This window comes from Zeus faber, assembly GCF_960531495.2.
Source record: "Zeus faber genome assembly, chromosome: 8".
Lineage (NCBI taxonomy): Eukaryota > Metazoa > Chordata > Actinopteri > Zeiformes > Zeidae > Zeus > Zeus faber.
This window is the reverse complement of record NC_137195.1, coordinates 24,146,285-24,172,250: the sequence shown is the minus strand read 5'-3', so window position 1 is coordinate 24,172,250 and position 25,966 is coordinate 24,146,285. Positions and strand designations below refer to the sequence as shown.

At 42.5% G+C, this 25,966-nt stretch overlaps 2 protein-coding genes across 3 annotated transcripts in view; one reads left to right on the top strand and one right to left on the bottom strand.

Annotated features, from left to right (window-relative positions):
• Nucleotides 1-3,829, bottom strand: part of deptor (DEP domain containing MTOR-interacting protein) — a 31,383-nt gene extending 27,554 nt beyond the window's left edge. The window contains exons 1-2 of one of the 2 annotated variants that reach the window (XM_080005951.1): nucleotides 3,500-3,829; nucleotides 3,334-3,423 (exon numbers count right to left, since the gene is read on the bottom strand). In XM_080005951.1, coding sequence (XP_079862077.1) covers nucleotides 3,334-3,423; nucleotides 3,500-3,513 — 104 coding nt within the window. In that variant the 5' untranslated portion in view covers nucleotides 3,514-3,829. The remainder of the gene's footprint in view (nucleotides 1-3,333; nucleotides 3,424-3,499) is intronic. The other variant, XM_080005952.1, reaches the window with a different exon arrangement.
• A 1,335-nt stretch (nucleotides 3,830-5,164) lies between these two features.
• The window catches only part of mtbp (MDM2 binding protein), a 39,675-nt gene continuing 18,873 nt past the window's right edge, over nucleotides 5,165-25,966 (top strand). Inside the window, exons 1-11 of the mRNA XM_080004860.1 lie at nucleotides 5,165-5,301; nucleotides 5,791-5,874; nucleotides 6,034-6,107; nucleotides 6,389-6,528; nucleotides 7,222-7,280; nucleotides 9,637-9,781; nucleotides 11,696-11,810; nucleotides 15,571-15,687; nucleotides 23,385-23,479; nucleotides 24,558-24,624; nucleotides 24,795-24,912. Coding sequence (XP_079860986.1) covers nucleotides 5,235-5,301; nucleotides 5,791-5,874; nucleotides 6,034-6,107; nucleotides 6,389-6,528; nucleotides 7,222-7,280; nucleotides 9,637-9,781; nucleotides 11,696-11,810; nucleotides 15,571-15,687; nucleotides 23,385-23,479; nucleotides 24,558-24,624; nucleotides 24,795-24,912 — 1,081 coding nt within the window. The 5' untranslated portion in view covers nucleotides 5,165-5,234. The remainder of the gene's footprint in view (nucleotides 5,302-5,790; nucleotides 5,875-6,033; nucleotides 6,108-6,388; nucleotides 6,529-7,221; nucleotides 7,281-9,636; nucleotides 9,782-11,695; nucleotides 11,811-15,570; nucleotides 15,688-23,384; nucleotides 23,480-24,557; nucleotides 24,625-24,794; nucleotides 24,913-25,966) is intronic.

Here is a 25,966-nt window from a genome sequence, read left to right as displayed (position 1 = left end):
TGGAGGACGGGAGATTTGACTGGATGGTTGAAAGGACACACACACACACACACACACACACACACACACACACACACACACACACACACACACACACACACACACACACACACACACACACACACACACACACACACACACACACACACACACACACACACACCTGCTCCAGGCTTGTTCCACCCATGCCTCTCTCACCCTGCCGAAGGGCCCTGAATAGCCACTCAGGTCAGGCGCCACACAGGGCAGCCACAATGAGATTGGATCTTTTTCCTAGTAGATCCTGGCTAAGAAAGGCGGCAATACAAGATCCACAAGCTAAAAAAACGTGTTATTTTGACTGCTAGAGCATCTGAGCCTGCATCTAAAAAGGAATAAAGCTGCTTTATTTCAACGTTTAACGCACGGCTTATTTGACCCTCACAGCCAAACGGTTTGCTGTTTGGCTCAGCTTTAAATGACCAGTGTACTGAATCGGCCAGGAGCAGGGGTCTCAAACCACAGGCCTGGGGGCCAATGTGGCCCGGTACATGGTGATAATCTATTAATAAATGTGGCCGACAAATAATTGTTTCAAATCACAATGGTTAATCCACACAAATTTAGTTAATGCTTTCAAAATATAAAAGAGAATTAAAGAGATCATAAGAGAGCTATTTCTTAGCGTTGCACATTCCTGCACAAACAGCTTTTTACATTTTTTTTTAAACATTTTTATTTATTATTGTATTTATTATTTATTTTACATATTCTTATATATTTTACTAATATTTTACTTAAAAAATATTCTGATTCTGATTTTTAACAGGATTACGAGGCAATTCACTAATGTGCGGGAGGGAAGAGAAAAAAACAAAACTAAACAAAAAACAAACAGACCGGTTTTCCCTTGAAGTTCAACACGGCCCCACTTGAAGAAGACAACCTGGCCAGTGGCCCCCTGGTCATTTGGGTTTGAGACCACTGGGCCCGGAGGCTCCTTTCACTTCCACAACCTGTTCCCTTTAGCGAACCCAGCTTTGTAGAAGCAGCCCACCTCCACCCGCGCCAAGCGTCCTGCAGCCCGCTGTAGCTCCTCTGGACTCCCCTCCAGCGTGTCCCGCGTGCAGCTGGACAGCATCACCGGGGATTAGCCCCGACAGCCCAGCTCGAAGCCCGCCCAGCCAGACTCACCGCGAGAGGACAACGCCAAGAAACAAGCGGGGGCTGAGAGCTGCAGCTTAACCAGCTTTTTTTTATATAAACCATTCCATCCGACAATTCCTTTTCTATAAACAACACAAATCATCCGTCTTGCGGTTGTTGACGAGATCCGATATGGATTTGGATTTTGGCTGTTTTCAATGACACGGTCGACCTCTCGACCTATCAGTAATAGGCCGAGGTTGCATGAATCCTTTTTTTTTTTTTTGCTATTTTTCAAACTGCTGTGGGTGATGTGAAATAATATGCAATAATAACCTTTGCAAACTGCTCCCCAGAGTGGATCATTTCATCAGCTGCATTTGTGCGGCTTTCATAAGCGCTGTCTGTACGGCCGTCTATCAGCGCTATTCAGCCTGAATGGCGTGCCGCGTATGACGGCACACCGACAACAGCAGGGTTGCCCTTATCGCCGCGCGGTTATCAGTAAGACTGTCGCACATTCCAGCCATGAGCGAGACGCGTGATAGCGTGCTCAAACAAAGGCGTGGTGAGTTGGATTCATGTAAGCCATGAGAAAGTCGGCCTTCTGAGAGATATTTAACTGAAGAACAGACACGCGCACACTTTAGACCGAGGGGCTAAGGACAATAGTTATTAAAAAAGGTCCTTTGTTTTCTTTGGAATACTAATTTGCCAAGGACTGCGTCTACATACGAGAACGAGGGAAACATAAAGGACAGAGGGTCGCATCAGGGGAAAAAGAGAAGCCTTTATGTACCTGGTGCAACCCCGCCCCCAGAATAAAAGGGTAAAAAAAACAAAAAACAGGCTCCTTAGACAGAACCGCTCCAGCCGGGCAGAGAACTTTGGGCCAACCACCTCCAATAAACCCTACAGTCTTCGAAGCTCTCTGTACTGCCAGCTGGCCGCCTAAATGTGTTGTGTTGCTGTGCCATTTGCAATCACTTGCGTGAGCGACCCCCTCCCCATCTGCCCCAAAAAAGCCTGTCACTTCAAAAATACAAAATCAAGTCTTTTATACACTATTGCAGGTGCTCAATACAAATTGGACACACACACACACACACACACACACACACACACACACACACACACACACACACACACACACACACACACACACACACACACACACACACACACACACACACACACACACACACACACACACTTAAATTCTCCAGAGGTTGACCTCCATGTTTTCCTGCCAGTTTAACTACCTCAGGAATAGCAACCTGGGAGTTCACCGGATGTTTAAGTGCCTGAACCTCAAGTGCCCAGTTGCTAAATACACTGGTGAGATAAGAGATTATTTTCTGCCAGTAATGGGTTAGAGCGGCGGTTCCCAGCATGGGGTTCGGGGTCCTTGGCCAGCAAAATTATTACCTAGTTAAACTTAAGCATTATTTTATTGACCAGACGTTGGCGTCGTTAAAGAATGTACAATAATGACTTTTTTGATCCTAGTTTCACTGTGATCGCTCCAAGTATGGTATAGACAGGTAAGGAAGTTTGGGCTCAATTATAGCCAACGGTAACAATCTTCTGAGATTGAGACTAAATCGAGATCAAATTGAAGGTCCTTGATGTAAAAAAGGGTTTGAATCCCTGAGTTTGAGGGCTCCCTTTGAGGCAGAATGCTTGGATTCTCAAGTGCGACTGTAGTGGCAAAACAAGACATGCATGCCGTTGCTTCCTATGCACACGACTGATGAAAGATTTTTGATGAAAGTATTTTATTTTATTTTTTTCCTGTGTATTGTCTTCCAGGTTTAAGCTTTGCAGTAGAAGGCCACTGCCGTGTTATGCAACCTTGCTGTTGGCTCCAGCTCCCAGGCCATAGCGGGAGACTGGGAGTAGTCCTGCGGGTGATCGCTGTGTGTGCAGCAGCGGTTTGAATGGGGAGGGCCGGTGCGTGCATGTATGGAAGCCTTTGTCTCACTGTACAGTATATGCTGCAGTGGGGGCTGACCAACCGCACGCCTCTCAACGCTCAATATCACGCACGATCGCCCGAATAATTGACATTTAGATTCACGTTGACATCCACCCCGACCGCGCCGAGTCCAGATCCAACCCTTCTTCACCAGGATCTGAGACATGGAAATACAACGGGACACCGGTGCGGTTTTGTGGTGTGGTTGGCAAGCTTGTTTTTTTTTTTACCTCAGCTGTTCCCCAGTGACGAGCACCTCGGCCATGAGCTCCAGCTCTGCAGCTTTCTTCTGCGTCGTGTGGCCGATCGCATCCATTTCTCTGTCAAGGGGATGTTTGATTAAAGAGATAATGAGCAAAAGCTATGCTTCGAGAATACACTGCCGTGAGGACTCACCTCCCCAGCACCATCGGAAGACGCAGATCAGCAAATTACAGTCCCGCGCAAGAGTCGTTCCATTCCAAACCAACTAGTCAAACAATGCACAGACAAGTGTCCGTGTCTCTGGTTCTTCTGCAAGGAATCACATTTAATCCCGGAGAAAAAAACTCATCACTGTGAGTTTTTGCACGGTCCTCTTATCCAAATGTATCCCTGGTTTTTTTTTTTTTTGGTTTGTTTTTTTTTTAAACCGCCAATCTGGAAAGTTAATGCATTCTTTTTAAATATCCCCCCTTCTCACTGTGATCGCAGCCAGTGTTTGTTTTTCACGCCCCGCGGGATGGATGCAGTGCACGCGTCTCACCGCAGCGTGTGGATCCACATCCACCTCGCCACCGCGTGGGAAGGGGGGGGGGGGGTCTTGTGACGTCATCGGGGCGGGGCGGACACCAGACTCGTATTCCGACTTTGAATAGAATTTAAAAATAAAGAAATACAAATGATTCAAGATTCAAGATTAAAGATTCAAGATTTTTATTTGTCACATACATATACATACTTTCATACATATATGCAGTGAAATGTAATGCAACGCACCCGGTGATAGCACACAATATGTCCTAGGAAAAAAATAAAATGTAATGAATATTAATGATACAATAACCTTTACATTGTATGTCATTGCTCAGCATTACATAGTTTTGTTTGTTTGTTTGTTTGTTTGTTGTTTGTTTTCTGATAAACCCGCGTTTTGACACGTGTTAGTTATTTAAATTCGTTTCAAATCATCATTGTTTATTGTTAGAGCATGTTGGTTTATTGTATATTACCGTTTTTATTCATGATTTAATCATTTTTTTTAAGGTTTATTTTATAAAGCCCTTTTTCATTCTTTTTCAAATCTTTGTTGCACATTGTAATTTTTTTTTTGCTCATCTTTAGTTTTATTGTATATTGTCAACTTTATAAATGCTTTTTAACTTTTTAAATGCACATATCTGTATATACATAGCCATATTCCTTCAACCTATTCCATTTTATTTCAATTTATTTTTTATTGTATTTTATTCTATATATTTTTTATCTTATTCTATAAGTATTCCACTTACTGTATTACGTTTTAGGAGTCAGTTAGTCGGTCTATTAGAAAGGAATTTTCTACTTTTTATTTTATTTTATTTTTGTACTTTTTCCTAGGACTTATTGTGTGCTATCACCGGGTGCGTTGCATTACATTTCACTGCATATATGTATGGAAGTATGTATATGTATGTGACAAATAAAAATCTTGAATCTTGAATCTTGAATATTTAATCTGTCTCAAACATCGCGGGAAACCGTGGAAGTGCTGTTAAGCCAACTACTGCAATATTGATACTATTTCCGTTTTTCAACGTTAAAGCAGGAAGTTGCTACTTTATCGTGGAAATGTTGTTGTTTTTGGTATGAGAATCAACCGCCCGTGCAGATTATCAAGAATGTATATACTACAATAGTTTGCGTTGTTTTCGCCAAATACTACGAAGATATTTAAGGGAATTGACGCGTTAACATTACAGCATTGACAGGCGAAAGATGGACGCTTTTATTTGGATATCTGAAATAATAAGTATGCCGGATGTGTGTTGCATCTTTCCTGGTCTGCCTCGGCGGGAGTTTGAACACTTCAGGAGAAGGATTTCGGCAGCTTTCGGCAGCTTTCGGCAGCCCATCTTAACATTAATTTTAATTTAACGTGTGATTTAATGGGATGGATCGATACGTGTTGGTTTTATCTTTTTCTCAAAGGGAATACGAATGTCCGGATGACTTCAAAGGTAACGTCCATTACCTATCACTCCGTTACTCTCCGTTTATTGAGCCGGGGTAGCTAACTTGGCTAGTCATGTCACAGTGACACAAAACTGGACATTAGGTATTAAAGTGGGAATCCATAAGATCCATTTTGTTGAAAAGTCTCACATTTCTCACTTTATTTAACTGGCCCCTCAGGAAACAGCCGTACAACATATTCGCGTTCTGTATGTGCTCCTCCGTATATCGTCTTAATTGTTCGGTGGCGGGGTCCGCCTTTCCTGGGAAGGAATGCAAAGATCGGCCACGCGCAATTAATAGTGGCTATACTGGGTTCATTGTTACTGTACCCTATCTACCTTTTCTGTGTGCAAGACTAGGTTCATTCCAGCTCGATTCCAGAGTAATGATGCATCCCTAAAGATGTAGAGATTAAAAAAAGGATTATCCATCACCCCTCGGGTGTCTACTGCTGTTTTGTAATCAAAGCCTGACTGCAATATTCATCCCAGCTTCGGAGCTCCTCACGCAGATATATGACCGACTTGGGCACATTTCCTGTCAGGAGTCGGGGCGACGTGTCTCTGTGTTCCCAGGTAAGCCATGCAACCTCCTCCCTGAATGCAGATACTGTACTTGCACTTCTTATTAAAAGCTAGTGGGAATCGTTTTAATGGTATCCTTGCCCCACAACGTGACTTTATTTCCGGACTCATTCCATTCCCGTATACATTTTTTTTTTCTTTCTCTCCCAGCTTGTTCCCTCAGCGGCATTCCCCCAGTTCAGAGGTGGTACTTTGCTGTCCAGGCTTTCCACGGAGTAGCTCAGGTATAACAATTCACAGAAGTAATTTTCTTGCAAGATGAAAATGTTAGGTTGGATGGATACAGGATAATATTAGGAACACATAAGTTTCATTACCAGACAATCATCTGAGTCTCAAAGAAGCAGAGAATGATAAAAATGTCAATTTTGTTGCAGTCAACTTTGGTATATGTATGTGACAAATAACCTCTTGAATCTTAAATCTTGAATCTTCAACGGTCACTGTTTAGCTGCCCCTGTGATGACTGTGTAATAACTGGGTATATCAATGTTTTTATCATAAGTTTTGCTGCTCAGATTGGGAGGAAGTGGGTGCAGGCCAACAGAAGATTGACAGGGAGGAGGACAGTCCCAACGCCTTGGAGTCATGTCTTCGCACTATAAACAGTCAGGAACAGCAGGGCGACTTGCCAGCGCCGACCGAGTGAGTGGCTAGTGGCATTTTTAAAGGCTTGATGTGTGGTACAATGACAGGCCGTTGTTTGCATTTTTTTTTTCTTAGTGTTACATCCATGTGCCATTTCTGCCTGTCAATCATCTTCATTTGAAAAGGGGTAGTCCGGACTATGATTTGTACACTCTAAGGACAATAATCATTTTGAACACTTATCAAATTGTGTGTTGCGAGGTCCACCATCAGTTATACCTGCCCCATTTAATTGTAAAACGTGACTTGCATTTAATTATTTAGCATTTATTTTTTTGTGTGTTATGTCTGAAAGCTGCTTTTCACGTCAAGCTCTCTCTTGAAAAACATATTCCTAATGTTAATGAATCTGCTGATTAGGTGTGGAGCAATGCTAAAACTGGTGTCAGATACCATCCCATTTTATCATAGATTATTCTTGATACAATAAGGACAATACAAAACATGTCAGACATTGCGGAAATAAAATTCAGCTTGTGTGTTAGGTGGAGAAATTCAATTTATGTCACCGTGTTATCTATTTTTGACTCACTTTATGATTCAGTATTATTTATCTGTTGTGATAAAAAGTGTTTCTGCCAGTCCTCATTGCTGATTAAATAAATAAATCAAGTACTTATTTCAGAAATATCTTAAACACTTGGTCCCCTGACTGCTGATATGACCGTATGGATTCCCGTGTCTTTACAGGGTGTTCGAGGATGCCGCCGAAGGACTCCATCTACTGTCGGACAAACTACCGCCACCTGGTAGAATAACACATAACTCAGTTCTGTAGCGTCACAAAGCTGCCATGGGTTACTATGCGATAGCCACAGCCTGCATTTACCTCTCAAAGTATAAACCTCAAAATCTCTTCTCTCTCTTGATTCGGATGGGAAAGCACAAAACAATTTTCCGTGCATTTGACATTTCCTATGTGATGGGCCGGTGACCATACTACATTCCAAACCGGACCCTAAACACAAACCCCACGCACTAACTGCTGCTATGACAAGGGCAAAGTTAAAATGAGTCTTACCCGAGTGGACAATGTGAGAGAAGTAGTCTTTTTTCTGTCATCTCTCGCTGCACTATGTTTTTTCTTACTAAGTGACAGGCATAAATTATTAACAAATAACTGATTGTAGCCCCGGAAGTTAAGTGTTTCAAGCGCTTCTGAAAACAACAACTGCAGTCTTTTCAAGTGTAGTGAGCGAGTCAAATGGCTGAATATAGGAAGTGTCCTCCACCTCAAAACCGTTTTGTGAGCGGTCACTTCTGTTTACTTTTGCTCTTTGTTATTGATGCTAACTGGTAGCCTAATGAGAGCGCTTTGGTGGAGGCTAAAAACCACTTTCCATTTGGGGAAAATTTGAGGAGGAAAACATGATATCGAGTTGGCTGGAGGTGATCTTTAAGTATATGCCTAAGCAATTGTTTGGGTCTTGTCTGGTGGCTTTGTGCCATCTGGTGTGCTTAAACACACATTATATTGTTGGCAAAACCAACGCAGTTTGTTATTTTCTTAATTATACACTTTTGCCAGAAAATGCGCAGAGACATGACTTACTTGGCCACAGGCACAAAACTTTAGAAGTGGACTAGTAAGCGTTGTGTTCAAAGAAGGGCCCACAAAATGTAGCTTTTCATAATAAACCTAAACCTATCATGGTGTGTGTGTGTGTGTGTGTGTGTGTGTAAGTGTGTGTGTGTGTGTGTGTGTGTGTGTGTGTGTGTGTGTGTGTGTGTGTGTGTGTGTGTGTGTGTGTGTGTGTGTGTGTGTGTGTGTGTGTGTGTGTGTGTGTGTGTGTGTGTGTGTGTGTGTTTAGTGGAATTGGGTGATGTCACAAAGCTGCACAGAGAGCTCCCTGTTTGCTTGTTTATTCAAAGTTTATTAATATGACGCGTGTTCAAATTGCACAAAATTAAACACTGCACGTCCTTGGGTTCTCAGTAATACACCCGCCAAGTGGGTAGATGGGATGAACGGTTGTCAAGATAATCGAAGGACATCCAGACAAACAACAAATTAGTGTGTGTGTGTGTGTGTGTGTGTGTGTGTGTGTGTGTGTGTGTGTGTGTGTGTGTGTGTGTGTGTGTGTGTGTGTGTGTGTGTGTGTGTGTGTGTGTGTGTGTTTTCTTTCACTTAAGTTGTTTTTAGGCGGTGGGGGGGGTTAGCATTTTTAGTAATTTTATTTTTTAAATGTAATTAATTCTCATGTTCAAGATTCAAGAGATTATTTGTCACATACATATACATACGGTCATACATATATGCAGTGAAATGTCATGACACCCGATGATTACGCACAATAAGCTCTATAAGCTCTAAAAACACGAAAAATACTAAAATGTGCGTAATTGACACAGGCTGCTTGCGCAGGTGGCCACAAGGGGCGGCGCCACAATCGCGATTCTGGGTTCTATAATTATATAATAGTATTAATTGTCTGTGTCGTATTAAATATACATTTAAATCCTCCCAAATGAAACTTACCTTAACTTAGCTCCAGCACTTGCCTCACAGAGTAGAAGTCCTGGCATGTCACAAAGCTTCTATTTGACGTCGATTAAAGCTTCATCCTCACAGTGACATATTCCTTGTATATGAAAAACTACTTTTTAACTTGAAATGTCTATTAGAATTAGAACTGTGCTTAGTAATGATATATTATACTACCTACAGGATTTTCTCATGGATAAAAGCTCAGATTTGGCTACAAATTCTATTTGAACCATACTTTCTATTTCAGATGATGACTGTTCACATCCCAAATTTGTACCACACAACTGTCGTGCACCACATGCAAACCCAATAATTGTGTGTGTGTGTGTGTGTGTGTGTGTGTGTGTGTGTGTGTGTGTGTGTGTGTGTGTGTGTCCGTCCAAATTAAAACTGTGATTTAGATTATGCCAAATCTGTGTCCGTGAACCCACCCTATATATATATATATATATTTTTTTTTTTTTTGATAATTTTCCCTTGTTTGGAGGGACTACGCTCACATTATTTCACCACCAAATTTAAAAGAACCTCAGCAGGCGACCCCTCACGACCTCGTATGAGAACGACAAAGCTCATCAAACAGAAGACCCTCAAGATTTCTGTTTGACTGCTTCCAGGAAAGGCCCTGGTGGACGTGCTGGTGCTCTGCGGTGCTTTGCAGCCTGCCGCTCTGAAGGACCTGCTGCCGTTGATGGGAGCCCTCAAGCACATGGCCTGCTGGCACGCCGCCAACGTCACCTTCGTCACCCAGCACACCGACGGGTGAGGCAGCGTTTTTCACCAGTCTGTCAGAATAGAAGCACATACGTTGGTATGGTATACCCTTTAGATAGATTTCCCATAAGCTGTTATATATCCGTCATCAGTTATATACAGTTGTATTATCAGGGTTATTACCAGATCATTGAGGTGCTTGAAGTGCTTGAATTTCATCCTCAGAAATGTAAGTACTGGAATACCTTTGTGCTTAAGTGCTTGAAAAGTCCTTGGGGGAAAAAACCCCAATCATTGAAAACCTGTGATATTCCCCCTGGTTTTGTTATTGAAATAGAAACATCATAACGTTTTTCCAGAATCGCTTTTATGACAAGGATTAGGCCAGGGAAATGTAAATTAAATCCAGCATGGTTGGAAATAGACACTTGTAATAGTAGAGGACAATGAGATTAATTATTATATTTGAATAAAAATCACTTTGAAAAGTGATTTATATTTGTTTCATGTAAAGTCCTTGAAAATGGGGGAAAAAAGTGCTTAAAGTACTTAAGTCCTTTAAATTATTTTTGTAATGACAGAATAGACCCTGTATTATACATACACTTTTCATGTGAGGAGCTTCCAGCTGTAAGTTCCTGAAACCCAAAGAATAAATAGTGGGACGGGAAACCAAAGTATACTCCCTTGTGCTGATATAATGGGTAATGAGAAGGTGTAAAGATGACAATGACATAGATTGCAGCAGGAGTCTTCACAGGCTGTATAATTGGCTTGTTTCTAATCATATTCTCCAAGTCTACCCTCCACCAACACTACCATCTGGTTAGGGGCTTCTTCTTCACATGCAAAATAACACATTTTTTCTCCCTTTTTTGTGGATTTTAGAACATAAAGAGGGAAAACATCACTGATTGTCAGTTGTCTCTCTCCCAGTCTGTTGGTGAAACAGGGATTTCTCTCTCGTCCTTGAAATCCGCCTAGAGGAGATCCATGGGTTTTCATTTACTCATTTCGAGCATTGTCTGTCTGACAAAATCACTGGTTTTGCGGGGTGGGAAAAAAAAAAAAATCTATATACTGTATATATACAGTATATTTGTTCCCCATCAACCAGAATAAAGAGCAACGTCTCCTGATAATACTCAAACACAGTCATTTCATCAGGACTATTGAAAATAATCAAAAAAATGTTATTTCACCACAAGAGGGAACTGTAGAGCTGTTCACAAAGAGGAAAATAACTAAAAAGTTTTGTTTTTAAATTGAGAATGGTGATCCTGCTAATGTTAACCATTATGGAAATAACAGCAAACAAAGTACTACTAAAAAAATATAAGAAATATGGGGCGGGTTCGCGGACACAGATTTGGCCTAATCTAAATCAGTTTTAATTTGGATTAACTGAAATGGCCTTGATTTGCCCTAGTCTTGTCTGAAATACCCTGATTTCCAGAAGGAAGATTAGAGATAATCTAAGTCCAAGTGAAGGTTTAAATTCAGCCTGGCCAGAGTCTATCCTCCAGGTCGACCTTGACAACAGAGGAAATGGATTATCTATACTAAGACCAGCACCAAGACCAGACAGAAGGAGCTGACTTGTCCTTAAGTACCGCTACCTTATTCTAGGACTAATCTGAAACTAATTAATCTCAAATTAAACATCTGAGGAGGGCGTTTTTAAATGCTGGATTAATTTAAGTAGAATTATCTTAGTCCTGATTTAGATTAAACCCCGTCTGCAAAACCTCACCTATATGCAATATAGTATGCATTTATAGCTTGCTTAGATACTACGGATCAGTTCCTGAATATGTCTGTAAAACGTGAGAGAATTGCCCAGGATTAAGGCTCTAGTGTTGCCAATGCATCTAGTATTGGATCTAGCGTTGCCAATGCGTCCCAATGCAGTTCTCAATTGTTATCTTCTGTGTTAGTAATTTTTTCTCTCCCCAACTCCAGATGGCAGAAAGCTGCGTCCTATCTAGGTGCCGCTGTCGTGAACCGTTGTGACCTCGCCGGGTGCATCGACCACAGAGAGCTGTGGAGGGGAGGCCTGCTTATCAGAGAAAAGAAGGTAAGCATAAGGAGTGGAGGAGAGGAGGGTTGGGTGGGGTGGAGGTGCGGCATTATAGGGAAGTAATTAAGTCAAGTTTATTTGTTTAGCCCTTTATCAAAGTTACCTTCTCAGATGGCAGGGTATGGCTATTTTAATTTTTTGCTTTATCAGACAGAACTCTAGCACTGGGATGTATGGAGGGATATGTAGTTCAATGGGATTAACCATGTGGCAGTTTCGCCTCTTAGGGACCGCGGGCACAGAGACAAAGAGGGGGTTTCAGACACACAAGTTTATTGTAGAGTGGGCTGGGTGGAATGAGCCCAGGAGCAGATAGACAACATGTCATGACAAAGGCTCCTCTCCTGAGTGTGTGTGTGTGTGTGAGGATGGGGGTTTTACCTGTTGCTCGTTAGACCAACCAGCGAGTAACAGGCGTACAGCCACACTGATCCTGGGCCCAAATTAGCTAGACCCCAAGTGTGGCTGCTTAAACCACACCATCCCCACACCACATCATATTTGGATTATTGTTGGAAAATTTAACATGGGAAAATATATTGGGTTGTATTTTGGTATCATGTAGAAGGACCCTTTTAGAAGAAGAAGAATCTTTACTGATCACACGACACGCCACACTACAACACATGCATACACACAAGCACATGTTTTGGATGGTGGCCGGTGAAATGTGGCCTCTGCATTTGACCCATCCTGGCTTGTCCTTCCTCCTGGGGGGGCAGCCAGGAGCAGTGGGCAGCGTTCGACGATGTGCCCGGGGACCTGGTACCAAGTGTCCATCGCTGGTCAGACGATGATGTGTGCATGTTTTTGGTGGGGGTCCTTACTAATGGTAGGCGGAGGAAACCCCAAGTAAGCACGGAGAGAACATGCAAACACAACACAGAAAGGCCCCTTATCTTGAAATAACCCGCCGGCGCACGGTGCCAACAGCGCCCCAGGCGGGAATTGAACCCAAGACCTTCTTGCTGTGCCGTTGTGCCACCGTTTTCGCATTGCAATATGAAATGCTTCGAGATCGCTCAGCCTATACTCATGCTTAGCATGCATTTGTGAGTGCCTGTATGAACAAATAAATGTATAGAAATAAGTGTGGAAATCACCGCTTCACTAGGCATCTGAATCAGATGAGCTCTGGCGTGACCTCAGTCTCAAAGAGACTACTGCGGTTGAGGTTTGGTTTTTTTTGATGCCATGGTTAAAGAAAGCACATACGTGTTTATATCAGGGTCACAAGGGCCTACAGAGTCTATCCAGTGCATGAACTGAGACACTCCCAATCCACTTATTGTGTTGCTTGAAACTTAAGTGAAAATATATCTCCAACATCGCAGTAACTCTTGAGTTAGTAAGTAAGTAAATCTTAATTCACATAGCGCTTTTTAAAACATCCCTTACAAAGCAGTGACATATGAAGTAAATGACATATGAGTAAGAGACAGCACAACCGACGAATTCAGGAGGGGGAAAAATGCAGAAATGTGTTTTTCAGGAACTGCTTAAAACAAGCAACGGATAGGGCTGGTGAGATGCGTTGTATGTTCCTGTCTTTTAACCAATGTTTACGTCTTAACTAGTACTTTCAAAATTCTATTGTTGGGATGAGAACATATCATCTTTCACATGTCACTGTCACACAAAATAAAAACAGAGGAAAACAACTACTGCGGTCAAACCAGATACCAGTTCAAACAACACAGTCGAGCTGTTTTAGTGCCCACTTGTATGGAGTACTATGATCATAGGCTTCAATTTAGAGAGTACAGTTCAGAATGTCCGGTTACTTCGGAGTACTCTGGGAACTTCTTTTATTTATGTGGAGTGAAAATTGGTCAATGGAAAGAGGAATGTTTCAATTCCAGTTAACTATGCTATTTATTCATTCTCTAATAGACTGAAGATGCTTAAATTAAAAAAAAAAAAAAACATCCTGAAGCCTTGAGTTGTACAATGTAATGGGGCTATTATCCTTTCTAAAAAGTTACTTATCTTTTGTTTCTTTTTAATCACCTCCGGAATTGGTCTAACTGCGAGTCACTGTGCATCCAAGTTTGAATAAATGCCTTCATCGGAATTCACGTCATAGCCGTGCTCGCTTCCCAGAAAACTGGCGAAGTTCGGCGACATCAACCCCATTGTGCCGAGGTAAAGTTGCTTTGAAGAAGTGAGCGGTTCCAGGCAGCGGCACTTTTAAGAGCTGCTCAGCGGGAGAGCGGCGGAACAAAGCAGAACTCTCAGCGGAGGGGAGGCCTGACAGAGAAAAGAAGCGCACCTTCTCCGTGGCCACGCTGCTTGCAGCATAACAACTCACATGTATCGCTTGAGAAGCTTTCTCTAAACGTGCTCTACAACAACGTTGTGTAACAACCACTTATTTTCGAGTGGGTGAATGTGACAACAAATACTTGACATCTGCATGATATGCTGGAGATATCAATTTCGTTCTTCGAATTTTCAATCCGAAATGGAAGCGATGGCTCAAAATACAATTCCATATTGATGTTTTAGACAAACTTTTCAGTGGACCGTCTGATGTCCATCCATCCATCCTTTTTCCGCTTATCCGGGGCCGGGTCGCAGTGGCAGCAGGCTGAGCAAGAGCTCCAGGTCCCCTTCTCCCCGGCAACGTTTTCCAGTTCCTCCTGGGGGACCCCGAGGCATTCCCAGGACAGCTGGGATATACGTATTATCCCTCCAGCGTGTTCTGGGTCTACCCCGTGGTCTCCTACCAGTTGGACGTGCCTGGAAAACCTCCAAGGGAAGGCGCCCAGGAGGCATTCTGATCAGATGCCCGAACCACCTCAACTGGCTCCTTTAGACGCGAAGGAGCAGCGGCTCTGTTCCGAGCTCCTCACCCTATCTCTAAGGCTGAGCCCAGCCGCCCTACGGAGGAAACTCATTTTGGCCGCTTGTATTCGCGATCTCGTTCTTTCGGTCACTACCCAAAGCTCATGACCATAGGTGAGGGTTGGGACGTAGATGGACTGGTAAATTGAGAGCTTTTCCTTCCGGCTCAGCTCCCTCTTCACCACAACGGTCCGGTACAACGCCCGCATCACTGCTGACGCCGCACCGATCCACCTGTCCATCTCATGCTCCATTTTCCCCTCACTCGTGAGCAAGATCCCAAGATACTTGAACTCCTTCACTTGGGGCAGCAACTCGCTCAGCCTGATCTGCATTACCAAAATATTTCACTGAACAAATTCAGTCTAATAGAGAAATTCAATATTAATCAATAAATATATCAATAAATATTACAATTTTTATATCTACAGTATTCAGAAACTAGAACAATAGAATTGCATTGTATTGATGTGTCAAAAAATATTTTGAATCCCCTACTCCGACTGTATGTGTATACATAAGAACAAATAGACATGCCATGACAAGCGTCAATGACAGATGATTTTTTTTTGTCCGACTCAGTTATTAAAATAAACTAGATGTGAACACATGTAAAACATAAAAAAAGCTCTACAAAGTTCGCTCAATTTGAAACCACCAAAAAATTAAGTTCACTCATTTTAGCAGTTTAGTGACTTAAGTCAAAAAATGTTGATGAAAAGGCCTACAAGGCTTTATTTAAGGTTTTACTGCCTGACATTTTAAACAAATAAACTATGACAAATTATGGCAAATTCTCTACCCGTAAAGATATCTTCAATGCAAATGTTTGATTGAAAGCCTGTGCAAAGTAGATTTTTCTCCCCTTAACATTTTTTCCTTATGTGTGTCCATTTTTTCCTTCTTTTAGTGTGCGTCGGGGCTGCGATTCGAGGGCTTCTCTCTGCGTTCTCCAGAAGGTCCGGTGACCTCCAGTGACCTCCTGAGACCCCCGCGCTGCGCTACAGACCTCAGCCTGCGTCCTGAGGTGAGCCACCAGTCTCTCAGCGGAGCCTTTTCCAGCCTCGACAACAAACCCCACAGCTCTGAAAGAAACCAATCCGCTGGTTTGTCATGCATATGCAAGATGGTGGGGGGCAGCCTCACCTCCCAAGTTGTTACTGTCCAAAAGCGGATTTATTTATTTATTTATTTTCTTAAAGCAAGGAACATTTGCCCATGATCTTAAATGAAAACAACATTCAAGATGTGAAATGTTTAAATAAAATCATAAAATATGTAAAATATTCAGTAATCAATTGTTAAATTATAGTGTAAAATGAGGATGATTCCTTCTTCCTTTAAACATGGTAGTGAATGATATATGTTGTTGTATGTTGTATGTTGTTGTTACACTAATCTCTGTCGCAATGTAGCTTGAATGTTATTCTCCCTTGTAAGTCGCTTTGGATAAAAGCGCCTGCTAAATGACTAAATGTAAATGTATATGAAATATGATTAGATCCGCCCCCAGTAACTGAATTTAATTCCAATAAGAAACCAGTATCATTTTCAATTTCTCATATTTATAAAAAACTAAATTTTATGAAAATCATTCAGAATTAAGAGAGTTACAGTCGATTTTGTAGAGAACTCTATTTGTTTACTAGTGGATATTGACCGTTTCAATATGGCAGATGGGCAGACGCATCGCGGCAACATTTGCAGCATCCACCTCATTCACGACGTGTCGTAAAGTAGCAGCAACATAGCCTGACGTACTGTAAAACCAGTCATTACCCTTCAGAGTAAAACACAGCATGCATCTGTCTTGTCTCTTCTTTTTACCGCAACCCTGCATTGAGATGATGGTTGCTTTTTGCAATTGTGTGTGTGTGTGTGTGTGTGTGTGTGTGTGTGTGTGTGTGTGTGTGTGTGTGTGTGTGTGTGTGTGTGTGTGTGTGTGTGTGTGTGTGTGTGTGTGTGTGTGTGTGTGTGTGTGTGTGTCTTCTGATCTCATTGGCTCACCACACAAAGAGAGGCAGATGCCTCTGATTGTCTTGGCACACAACAATAATAATAAATCCCAAAGCACAATAACAAAACTATCACATCTCCACACTTCTAGGATGATCGGCTTTATAATGTCTTTTAACACACACGCATACTCGAACACACACACTCTCATTCAATTTCAACTGAACTTATACCTACTCCCTCCTGGAGTAGCTATTTTTAGAATTGATTCACACACCTGGAAAAGTGAGGTGGTTGGAGCAAATAAATTGCTAAATAAATATATCAAATCCTCAATTGTTTGATTATATTGTGAATGTGATACTCTCAGTTCACAGCTCAGCACAATACACATTACAGGGTTCACAGTTTTATACAGTGGGAGTATTATTATTTTTTCCTTAGTTTAATGCGCAAAAACATTGGATTTCAGTTTGAACGATTTCTTATAATTATAATTAAATAAAGTTTATGTATTTTTGAACGGGCCAAATTTTTATAGTATGTTTTATATTAATTTCGTTTTGATTTACATTTTCGAGCAAACCGACGATGTTGAAGACACCAGCTGTCCTTTTTCTGATGTCTTTTATCCTAAATTGAAGCCTCTGCCAATCATGAGATCACAGAAACCCTTCAGGCCAGCCATGGGAATTCATGTAAAAAAAAAAAATTATGTTTGCCATTTCACATCCAACTGAGATTGTTTTATTTAAAAAAAAAAATGCAGTAGTAAAACAAATGCAGTAGTAAATGCAGCATAAAAATCAGAAAACCAACGTGGGTACTCCATTACGCGAACAATATACTTCATATCTGGAGTTTGGCTGATTCAAGTCGGCAAATTGACAATGCTATAACTAAAACTTTGGGTCACGTTTGGTCACCTCACATTGGGGTCAGACCCCAAAGCTTGTACAGCCAGTGAATCAATAGTTAAACTTCTCTCACAACTTTGGTCCAGCCCCCCAATACACTATGCCCTGCAATTGTTCATTTAAGTAAAATGAATGGTTAATGTTAAAAAAATGTAAACCCCTGCTTCCCATGTCAATTATCTACCTTAGCTAGTTGATAAAGATTTGGGTGAACAAAATGGAAACATTTATGTAAGGGCAGAGAAAACGGTAGCTGGGGAATAATTGATGGATAAAAGGTCTTCTGCCCTCACAAAGAGCAGACGTATGTGGCTATGAGGCGAGCTAAACACTCTCCCAAAAAGTACCCAGAGATAGGAGCTCACTTTTGGTATCTTTAATGGAAGAGGTGTTAAACTGTGGAACAGTACAGAAGTATTCAGATTAAGGATCAGTCTCTATGTAGATGTCAATAACATGTTAATACATTGTCATAGCACCTAAACTGTATGCATACATGAATAACATGAATAAATTTACAGATTGTGCTTTCTTAAGGGTAATAACGAGGCTGAGGGAAAGTGATGTTAGTCTGAGACATGACGCATGTGTTTCTGTCTGGCTATCTCATATGCCTGTGCCCTATGTCATACTATCATCACAATACTGTGACGCCATGGTACAGACTGGGGGGGCAGGACACTCCCCACCTGGGGGTGGAACACATCTGTAAGACATTAAACCACCAGGATCCTTGACCTTGGGGGGGTCGTGCTTCACAGTCGTGAGTGGCTGGGCAGAAGAAGGTCAACCTCCGAGACAGACCTAATGAACAACTTTGCCGCACCGTCCTTGCTTATCCTTACCTATCTTTATCTAGTCGTTCCTCTTGGCTTGGTTGTCTCGTAGAAGGATAACGTCCCCTTCCTGCATATTTGGCCTTTTGCTTCTTCATACCTGTGGCATCCCGCAGGTCACCGATGAATTCCCGTTTCCACTGTTCTCAGAAGATGTTCACTAGACTCTGGACTTGTCGCCATTGGCGATTGAACAGGTCGCTCTCATTAAACTGGCCTCAAGGTAACTGGGTGCACCAACCTTCTGGGTAAGCAGAGTAGCTGGAGTGAGAATGGTTGGGTGCCCTAGGTCCGATGGAGTCTATCTTGAGCTCCTTGCTTGCGACCACATAGTTGGTTCCACAATCTGACCTAAACGCAATCGCAATCTGACCGATGGCTAAGAAGTGTCTGACTGCGTTAATGAAGCTGGGGGAGTCCATTGACTCTAGCACTTTGCTCATGCATGTGACGATGACTGCCCATCGCTCGCCGTTTGCTTGTCCTCCTCGGATTCCAAGCCCTTCAGGGTCGAATACCCTGGGTCGAGGGCAGAGCCGCTCTTTGGATAGAGGCTGGCAGCAGACGTCCCAGCCGTGGCAAGGGCTGTTCTCAGAGGCTCTTGAGAGAGATTTCTAGCTGGAGAAATTCTCGAACGGCGCACTGCCAAGCTCGGCCTGAAAGGAGTGTGACACAGACGGTAATCTCTGGGTGGAGCTCAACATCAGTTCTGGGGTCAATAAGGTCAAAGCCTTTGTCAGGGTCAGCCCTCTTGCGCCTCGGTGTGGAAGGCAGGTCCGTTTAGGCAAGAGGAGAGGACACTGTCTAACTTGGTGTCCAGCTCCTGTGGGATGACCTCCGCCATCTCAACTGCTGGTACGGCTGCACCAAGCTCAAGTCTGGGGATAGTAAGGTCAGGTTCGCTCTGACCTTCCGCGTTAGGCGAAAAACTTCAACCCATCGTCCCTGTAGAAGTGTTGTTCCACGTACTGGCGTGCTTCTGTACCGGATGGCCACAGCTGGGGAGGGGTGGTTGCACAACCACAGGAGGCGAAGGTTGTCACTGTGAGCCTCCCTGACCAGGAAGCTATGGTACATCTGCTGTATGTCAGCAATGATCGCAACTAGCTCAGTCCTGAAGCAAACCTGAACCCTGAGAAGAACATGGTAGACTTCAAAGCTTGGTAGATACCAGTGTTCCCCGTCATCTTTCAGCATGGGCGCTGTTGCGGCGTGTCCACTGCAGAAGATGTTCTTCACAATGTGGTCCTTCATCTCTGGCTTCCTCGCTAGAATCCGGCGGAGACACACAAGGTGGTTGAGTGCCTGGTTTTGTTGAGATGATGCTGATGCTGACGCTTGCGTAATAGGGCCCAACTGTTAGCGTACTTGAAACACCCACCATTCATTATGTCGGCAAAGGCCTCATCCTTGGCTGAGGTTCCAGTTTGTTGTCATTGACTGAGTGAAGATATGTTCTCCCACATTCTGAGAACTTCTCTTTTACGTAGATGCTACTCTCACACGATCGGAGGTTGCAGGACTGTCCGTTCTCTAGGACACTAGTCTTGCTTGTACGCACACTGGGCTGCCCTTCTCTTGCCGAGGCTCCCCGCTGTGCCCAGTCATGCTTTGTTCCCCACTAAAAGCGGTGTCTGACCTCTCTGCTGCCCAGGTCAGAAAACAGGCATGAAGAGCTGCTATGTGGTGATCCCTGCCGCACTCTGTACAGTGGACGACTGCTGCGGGTGCCACTTCATAGACTGCGGGTCTGCCGTGGCCGAGTGGGTCGTTGTCAACATAAGGGGGGGCCGCAACTTGGGGCCCAAGTTCTGCTTCCGCCATCGCAGTCATTGCATTTGCTTCCTTCTTAAGGGCCCTTAGTGTGGCGTCAATGCGTGCCACCTCCGCCTTTTCTTCAGTGAAGTCAATCTTTTCACTCTTCTGCCCTCATCACGTGCAGACGTTTGTGGCTATGCAGCGAGCCAAACACTCTCCTAAAAAGTGCCCGGAGACAGGAGCTCACTTTTGGTATCTTTAATAGAAGCGGTGTGAAACTGTGGAACAGTACAGAAGTATGCAGAATACGGATCAGTCTCTATGCAGATGTCAATAACATGTTAATACATTGTCATAGCACCTACACTGTATGCATGCATGAATAAACTCACAGCTTGTGCTTGTTGTTGATGATAGTCTGAGACGTGATCAGATTGACTGCGTGTGTTTCTGTCTGGCTATCTTATATACCTGTCCCGATGTCATACTATCATCACAATGCTATGATGTCACGGTATAGACTGGGGGGCGGGACAAAATGCAAATCATCAAAAAACATGACAGAGGGGAGAGGAATAAGATAAAATGTGGCTATTATGACATCAAGAGTACACAAAAAAGCAAAGGAATTGTAGACTTTGGCTTAATATTTGTTCTATTTTTCCCCTACTTCACAGTGCCAGGTCAAAATTTGGCTGTAAGCGCACCCACCTGGTGTGAAACAAACAGAAGACTTGACATGGGGTTTGCTGGACAAACCCCAGAATGCCATAAAGAGCAACAGGCTCATCAGGTTGAGTTCCATAAAACTCTAGTGGAGCCTCAATTACTGAAACTCGCTTTGGTTCTGGCCCTGATAGGTGCTGGTCTGCTTCACACTCTAGGCAATTTAGTTAAATCTGAAGTAATTTACTGGATAAACTGTCTGTCTGTTTAGCCACCACAGCCAGTTTGAGGGGTTTTCAAATCCTACAACACACATGATGTGAGGTTTATTAGTAGTGTCTTATGCACATTACGTATATGAGTTGAAGGAAGCTGTAGACGTCTGCATATTGTTTAATGGTATAAAAATGCAATGCAAGCCTTGTTGCAACAAATCAGGTCCTCCAAAGCATACAATGACCAAAATTGTCATTGGATGGTAGAATATAATACAATATAAATAATGCAATAGAGCGATATCACAGAGTATATTAATGTATGTTAATTACCATAGTAATTATTAATGCACTCACTCCCAGCCATGCAATATTGCGTTTACTTCATCCTACAATGCATTTAGAATGACTGACTCAGTTCGGAGTCAGTCATTCTCTTCAATGAATGAATGCAGTTGGTGGGTTTTTTTTGTTTTTTTTTGTTTTTTTTATTATCAGATTCAGCCTACTACCCCCTGAGGCTTATTAAACCCCACCGCCTAATGTGCAGGGATCTACAACCCTTTCTCAGCCCAGACATAAATTAGAAGGTCGGCATTTGTGCGGTTCCAGTAGGCAAAAACGGCTTTGTGTGGCAAACAGTTGGATTGAGAAAGGAATGATTGCTGGAATGTGCCATTTTTCAGTGCAAAAGTAAACTGGAAGAAGAGGTAGGCGGGGTCATAGCAGTTCACCGATGGTAACGGAGGTGGGTGATTGGCAATAGGCAGCAAGTTTGTCTTTGCTTCAACGGATCTCAAGCTGCTTGGCGTCAATTGAGATTGATTTCTCTCAATTTAGTCTAAGTCCCTGTTATGCTCTTTCTTCATATCTGTTTAGCCTTTCTGTCTGATTGCATCTGTCAGATTTCCCCCCGCTCTCCAATTTGGAACTTTTTTGCAGTCCAGCAAGACCTTTGTGTAAAAACTTTCATGAATAATCATGCCAACACCTTATTAGAAACACACACACACACACACACACACACACACACACACACACACACACACACACACACACACACACACACACACACACACACACACACACACAGCATGCTGCAGCAGATGACGAAAGCTGACATTGCAGTGAGAGGGAAGGTCAGTCAAAGAGAAGCCAACCCCTCTTCATAGTGTCTAACCCCACATGCACTGCATACTTAAAACAAATGATGCATTCTTGGGTGAATGTTATTTGATTGATTGCTGATTATTATTTGGATAAGTTGACTGACGGTTTTCCAATTGAGTTATGAGTGCATTCACACAAATGAAGTGGCCTGTTCAACGGATAACCAGTTGTAAATATGAATGTGTCCTCTGTGCAAATGGTTGAATGTAAAGAGAAAAAATGTATTCTTAACTATGTGTAAACGTAGAACTATCACAAGCTGCATTTTGTTTTGCATATCACTATAGGATAGTTTCTGTCATCCACACTATTTCAATATAAGTTGAAGAACAATGAACAATGGAACTGTGAAGCCTAATTCTGATGCTTTTACATGTAGACTTAATGCGTTTTTGAGATAGCGTCAATGCATGCACCAATGGGCACTGTTCAATGTTCACCATTACAATGTAAAATAAATGCATGAGCGTCCTCCATTAGAATCACTTGTATGCAGGAATTATGAATCTTCTAATCGAATTATTAATCTTTAGCTCCAATTGTCTCGGCATCAAATCTAAATACCACAACATTAAAAGTCACATCTTTTTGAAGCGTTTATTATTTGGATGAATTATTGTAAAAATAAAGGCTTGATATATTGCTAGCAGCAAAGAAGCAATTGACTCACGTCTGTGTCTCGTTGGTTTCTGAAGAGGCGCTTTGAAGCCTCGAGTTTGGCTTCACGCTGCCATCTTGTCAGGAAACAATTATAAGTTTATAAGTCTAGGTAGTAGGACGGAGTCTTGGGGATACGAGTGAGTAAATTGAGATATTGATATCCTAAAGCTTACCGACTTTGTATTTCAAGTGAAAAGGTTCTTTGACTTACATTGAATCAGAGGTTTTTCTGTAACAGCCTCAAGTGGTTATTAGCTAAACTGCAGTTTTAAAGCACTTTCTCATTGGCTTCAACACCCGACTGCAACGGTTGCCGCTTGGTTTAGATCCAATAAAGGCACTTCATTATGGCGGATGCATGCTCCGTCTAATGACTTTATCACCCGACCCTCCTGGTGTCTCTGCCAGCTGCCACGTGCAGGATGTTGTTCTGTGTGCAAATCAAGACTTTTGCTCACCCAAAAAAATTATCTATACCTTTTCAATGTGTCTGTCTCCCTTACCAACACCTCTGTCATACTCTCTCCCTCTCTCTCTCATCTCCAGGTGTTTCATTACTACAGACCCATTTTAGACTTGGTTCAGCTGGTAAACCTCACAGACCTGCCCAGCTTCCTGCCATCCAGTACTGAGTTCCGGCTGTATCCTGTGTGTGTGTGTGTGTGTGTGTGTGTGTGTGTGTGTGTGTGTGTGTGTGTGTGTGTGTGTGTGTGTGTGTGTGTGTGTGTGTGTGTGTGTGTGTGTGTGTGTGTGTGTGTGTGTGTGTGTGTGTGTGTACGCACGCACGCGCCGACCGGTCATTTTCCGTACATATGCTTATGCACAGGCAAACCTAATAATAAAAAAAATTATAAGCAAGGTTATACTATGATTGTTTACATTTAAATTGATGTGCACTCCAGCTGTAGCTTCGCACAGCTGAGTTCAAAGCCGGCTTTCACGACACCACAAAAGTAATCTCGATGTAAATTGGAATACTGTCATATTGATGACATCAAATCAAAAGGATAATAATGGTACCATGTCGAGGATCTGACGGTAACCCCCTCCAAAAAGTCTGAGTGCATTCATTCGCACTTTAATTACACCCCATGTTAAACATATTTCATCTGAGCCTCAAGCACGCAGGCCAATTAAGAGCATTGAATGTCAATGGGTTGTGGGCCATTACTGTGGGGAGCCAGGGATATTTCTTCCTCCAAAGGTCTTTGCTTACAACTTTAAAGCTGCATTGTGCAAAAATAAAGTCTCTACTGAGCTTTGGATCTTCCCCCTGCCTTGTAGTGCCGTCCTGCCCCTCCGTCCCCATTTATTAAATGTGTCTCTTGTAAAAAGCAAGAGCAGGTTTAAAATGACTAAACCCCCAAACTATTTACCTCCGCTGAATACTGATGTGTTTGGCCATGTAATAGTGCTAGAGATCAATCCTTGTCGAAATCCTTGTAATGCATTGGGGGAAAGACGCCTGCAAGGTGACACACCAGGATGTTTAATAAAATGTGACTAAGTCCTTGGGGGAGCGAAGATACGGGCTGGCTTTTCTCAACACTGCTTAGAAAGGAGCGAAAAAGATCATAACCGCTGGACCACGAGGGTCCTGCTGTCATTTGAAGGAAAGTAACTCCCAGTGTTCCGTATCGCACCATATGCTTCCATGCTACTCACAAGTCTGAATCAATGTAGCTTCAAAATAGTTGTGGTTCCTTCACTTGTAACCAGTGGCCTGACTGGGAAGTCGAAGAAAGCCAAACTGTTGCTGGATCAACTGGCTTCATTGCAAGGAAAGGTAATGGCGTCAAGGTTCAGCTATTGTTCATTGTCATCTTTCTGTGGTCAATACACCACAGAAAGATGGCCCAAGAAGATGAATTCCAACTGCGTAAGACACAAATGCGGTCATGATTAGTTGTCCCAAAGTTTTTCTTTTTCAAAAGATCCTACCACTGCCACCACCAGGTAGGAGTGTTGTTCTGCTTATCCTGCGCAGTGTCCCCCGTGGCCCAGCCGCCCGCCAGCCAGCTGAGCTCCCAGCGCTGGAGAGAGTCTCTGGCGAAGAGACCCAAGTCACTGCCCGGTAAAAAAAAAAAAAAAGTCCTCCTCTGAATTTTAAGATTTTAATCTGGCTGCTGAGTCGCCTCGAGCACGCTGCTTAATTGGTTAACGCCTGGTTTTTGATGTTCCAAGATAACATATTATTTGAAATTCTTTCCTTTTCGTAAGAAAATCCTCATTCACAATTCACCATTTCAACACCAGTTCATTAAAGTTGTTAAGCCTTTCAGTGAGAGGTGGTTGAATGTACACTGGAATACATTATATAATAACGCTGCATTTTGTAATAAATTGGCAAAATGTAAAATCACCCGCATTTTGTAATAAACATCTTGAAGGCAATACGTAAAAGGTTTTGCCACATTTTGTATAACGAAACACACAATGCCGATGTTTTGATGTCTCTGTCAGCCGTCTAGTTACATTTTGAAGTAGATAGAGACTTTTGGTGTGTTATTATATATATTATATAACGCATTGAATTATTATATATTCATCATAAATAACTTGTACTGTAACTCCTGCAGTGAATAGTATCAATCGCATTATGTAAAAGGTTATTACAAAATGCGGAAAAACTTACTACCAAATGTGGTGGTATGACATAAGGTGTTACAGACACCAAATCTGTCGGCTATTTCAATAACAGATAGCAATTGTCTTTTTATTTATTTTTTTTTTTTTAAGTCAATGCAGGCTCATTCAACCTTGCTTAAAGGGGACCTATTATGCTCCTTTTTACACCAGTTAATATAGGTCTCTGAGGTCCCCAATACATGTTGTTGATTGATTTATTTATTTTTTGCTGAAAACACCACTCAGATTATGCGTTCTAGCCATTCTAACATGCCTCCATACCATCAGGTTTGCGCACCAGTTCTGGGTTCTGTGAGCCAATTGGTTTTGAACTTTACTCCGGGTTCTGCTGTATTTAGTCTGTAAACTTTCACTGATTTCACCTTAGCCGTTCACCAAAATCAATTTCTGAACAAATTTGAGGTGAGAAATGAGCAGTCCCGTTGCTGAATCATCACTCATATTAGATCTACAAGGCCTAATTTAAAAGTTTGTTCTGA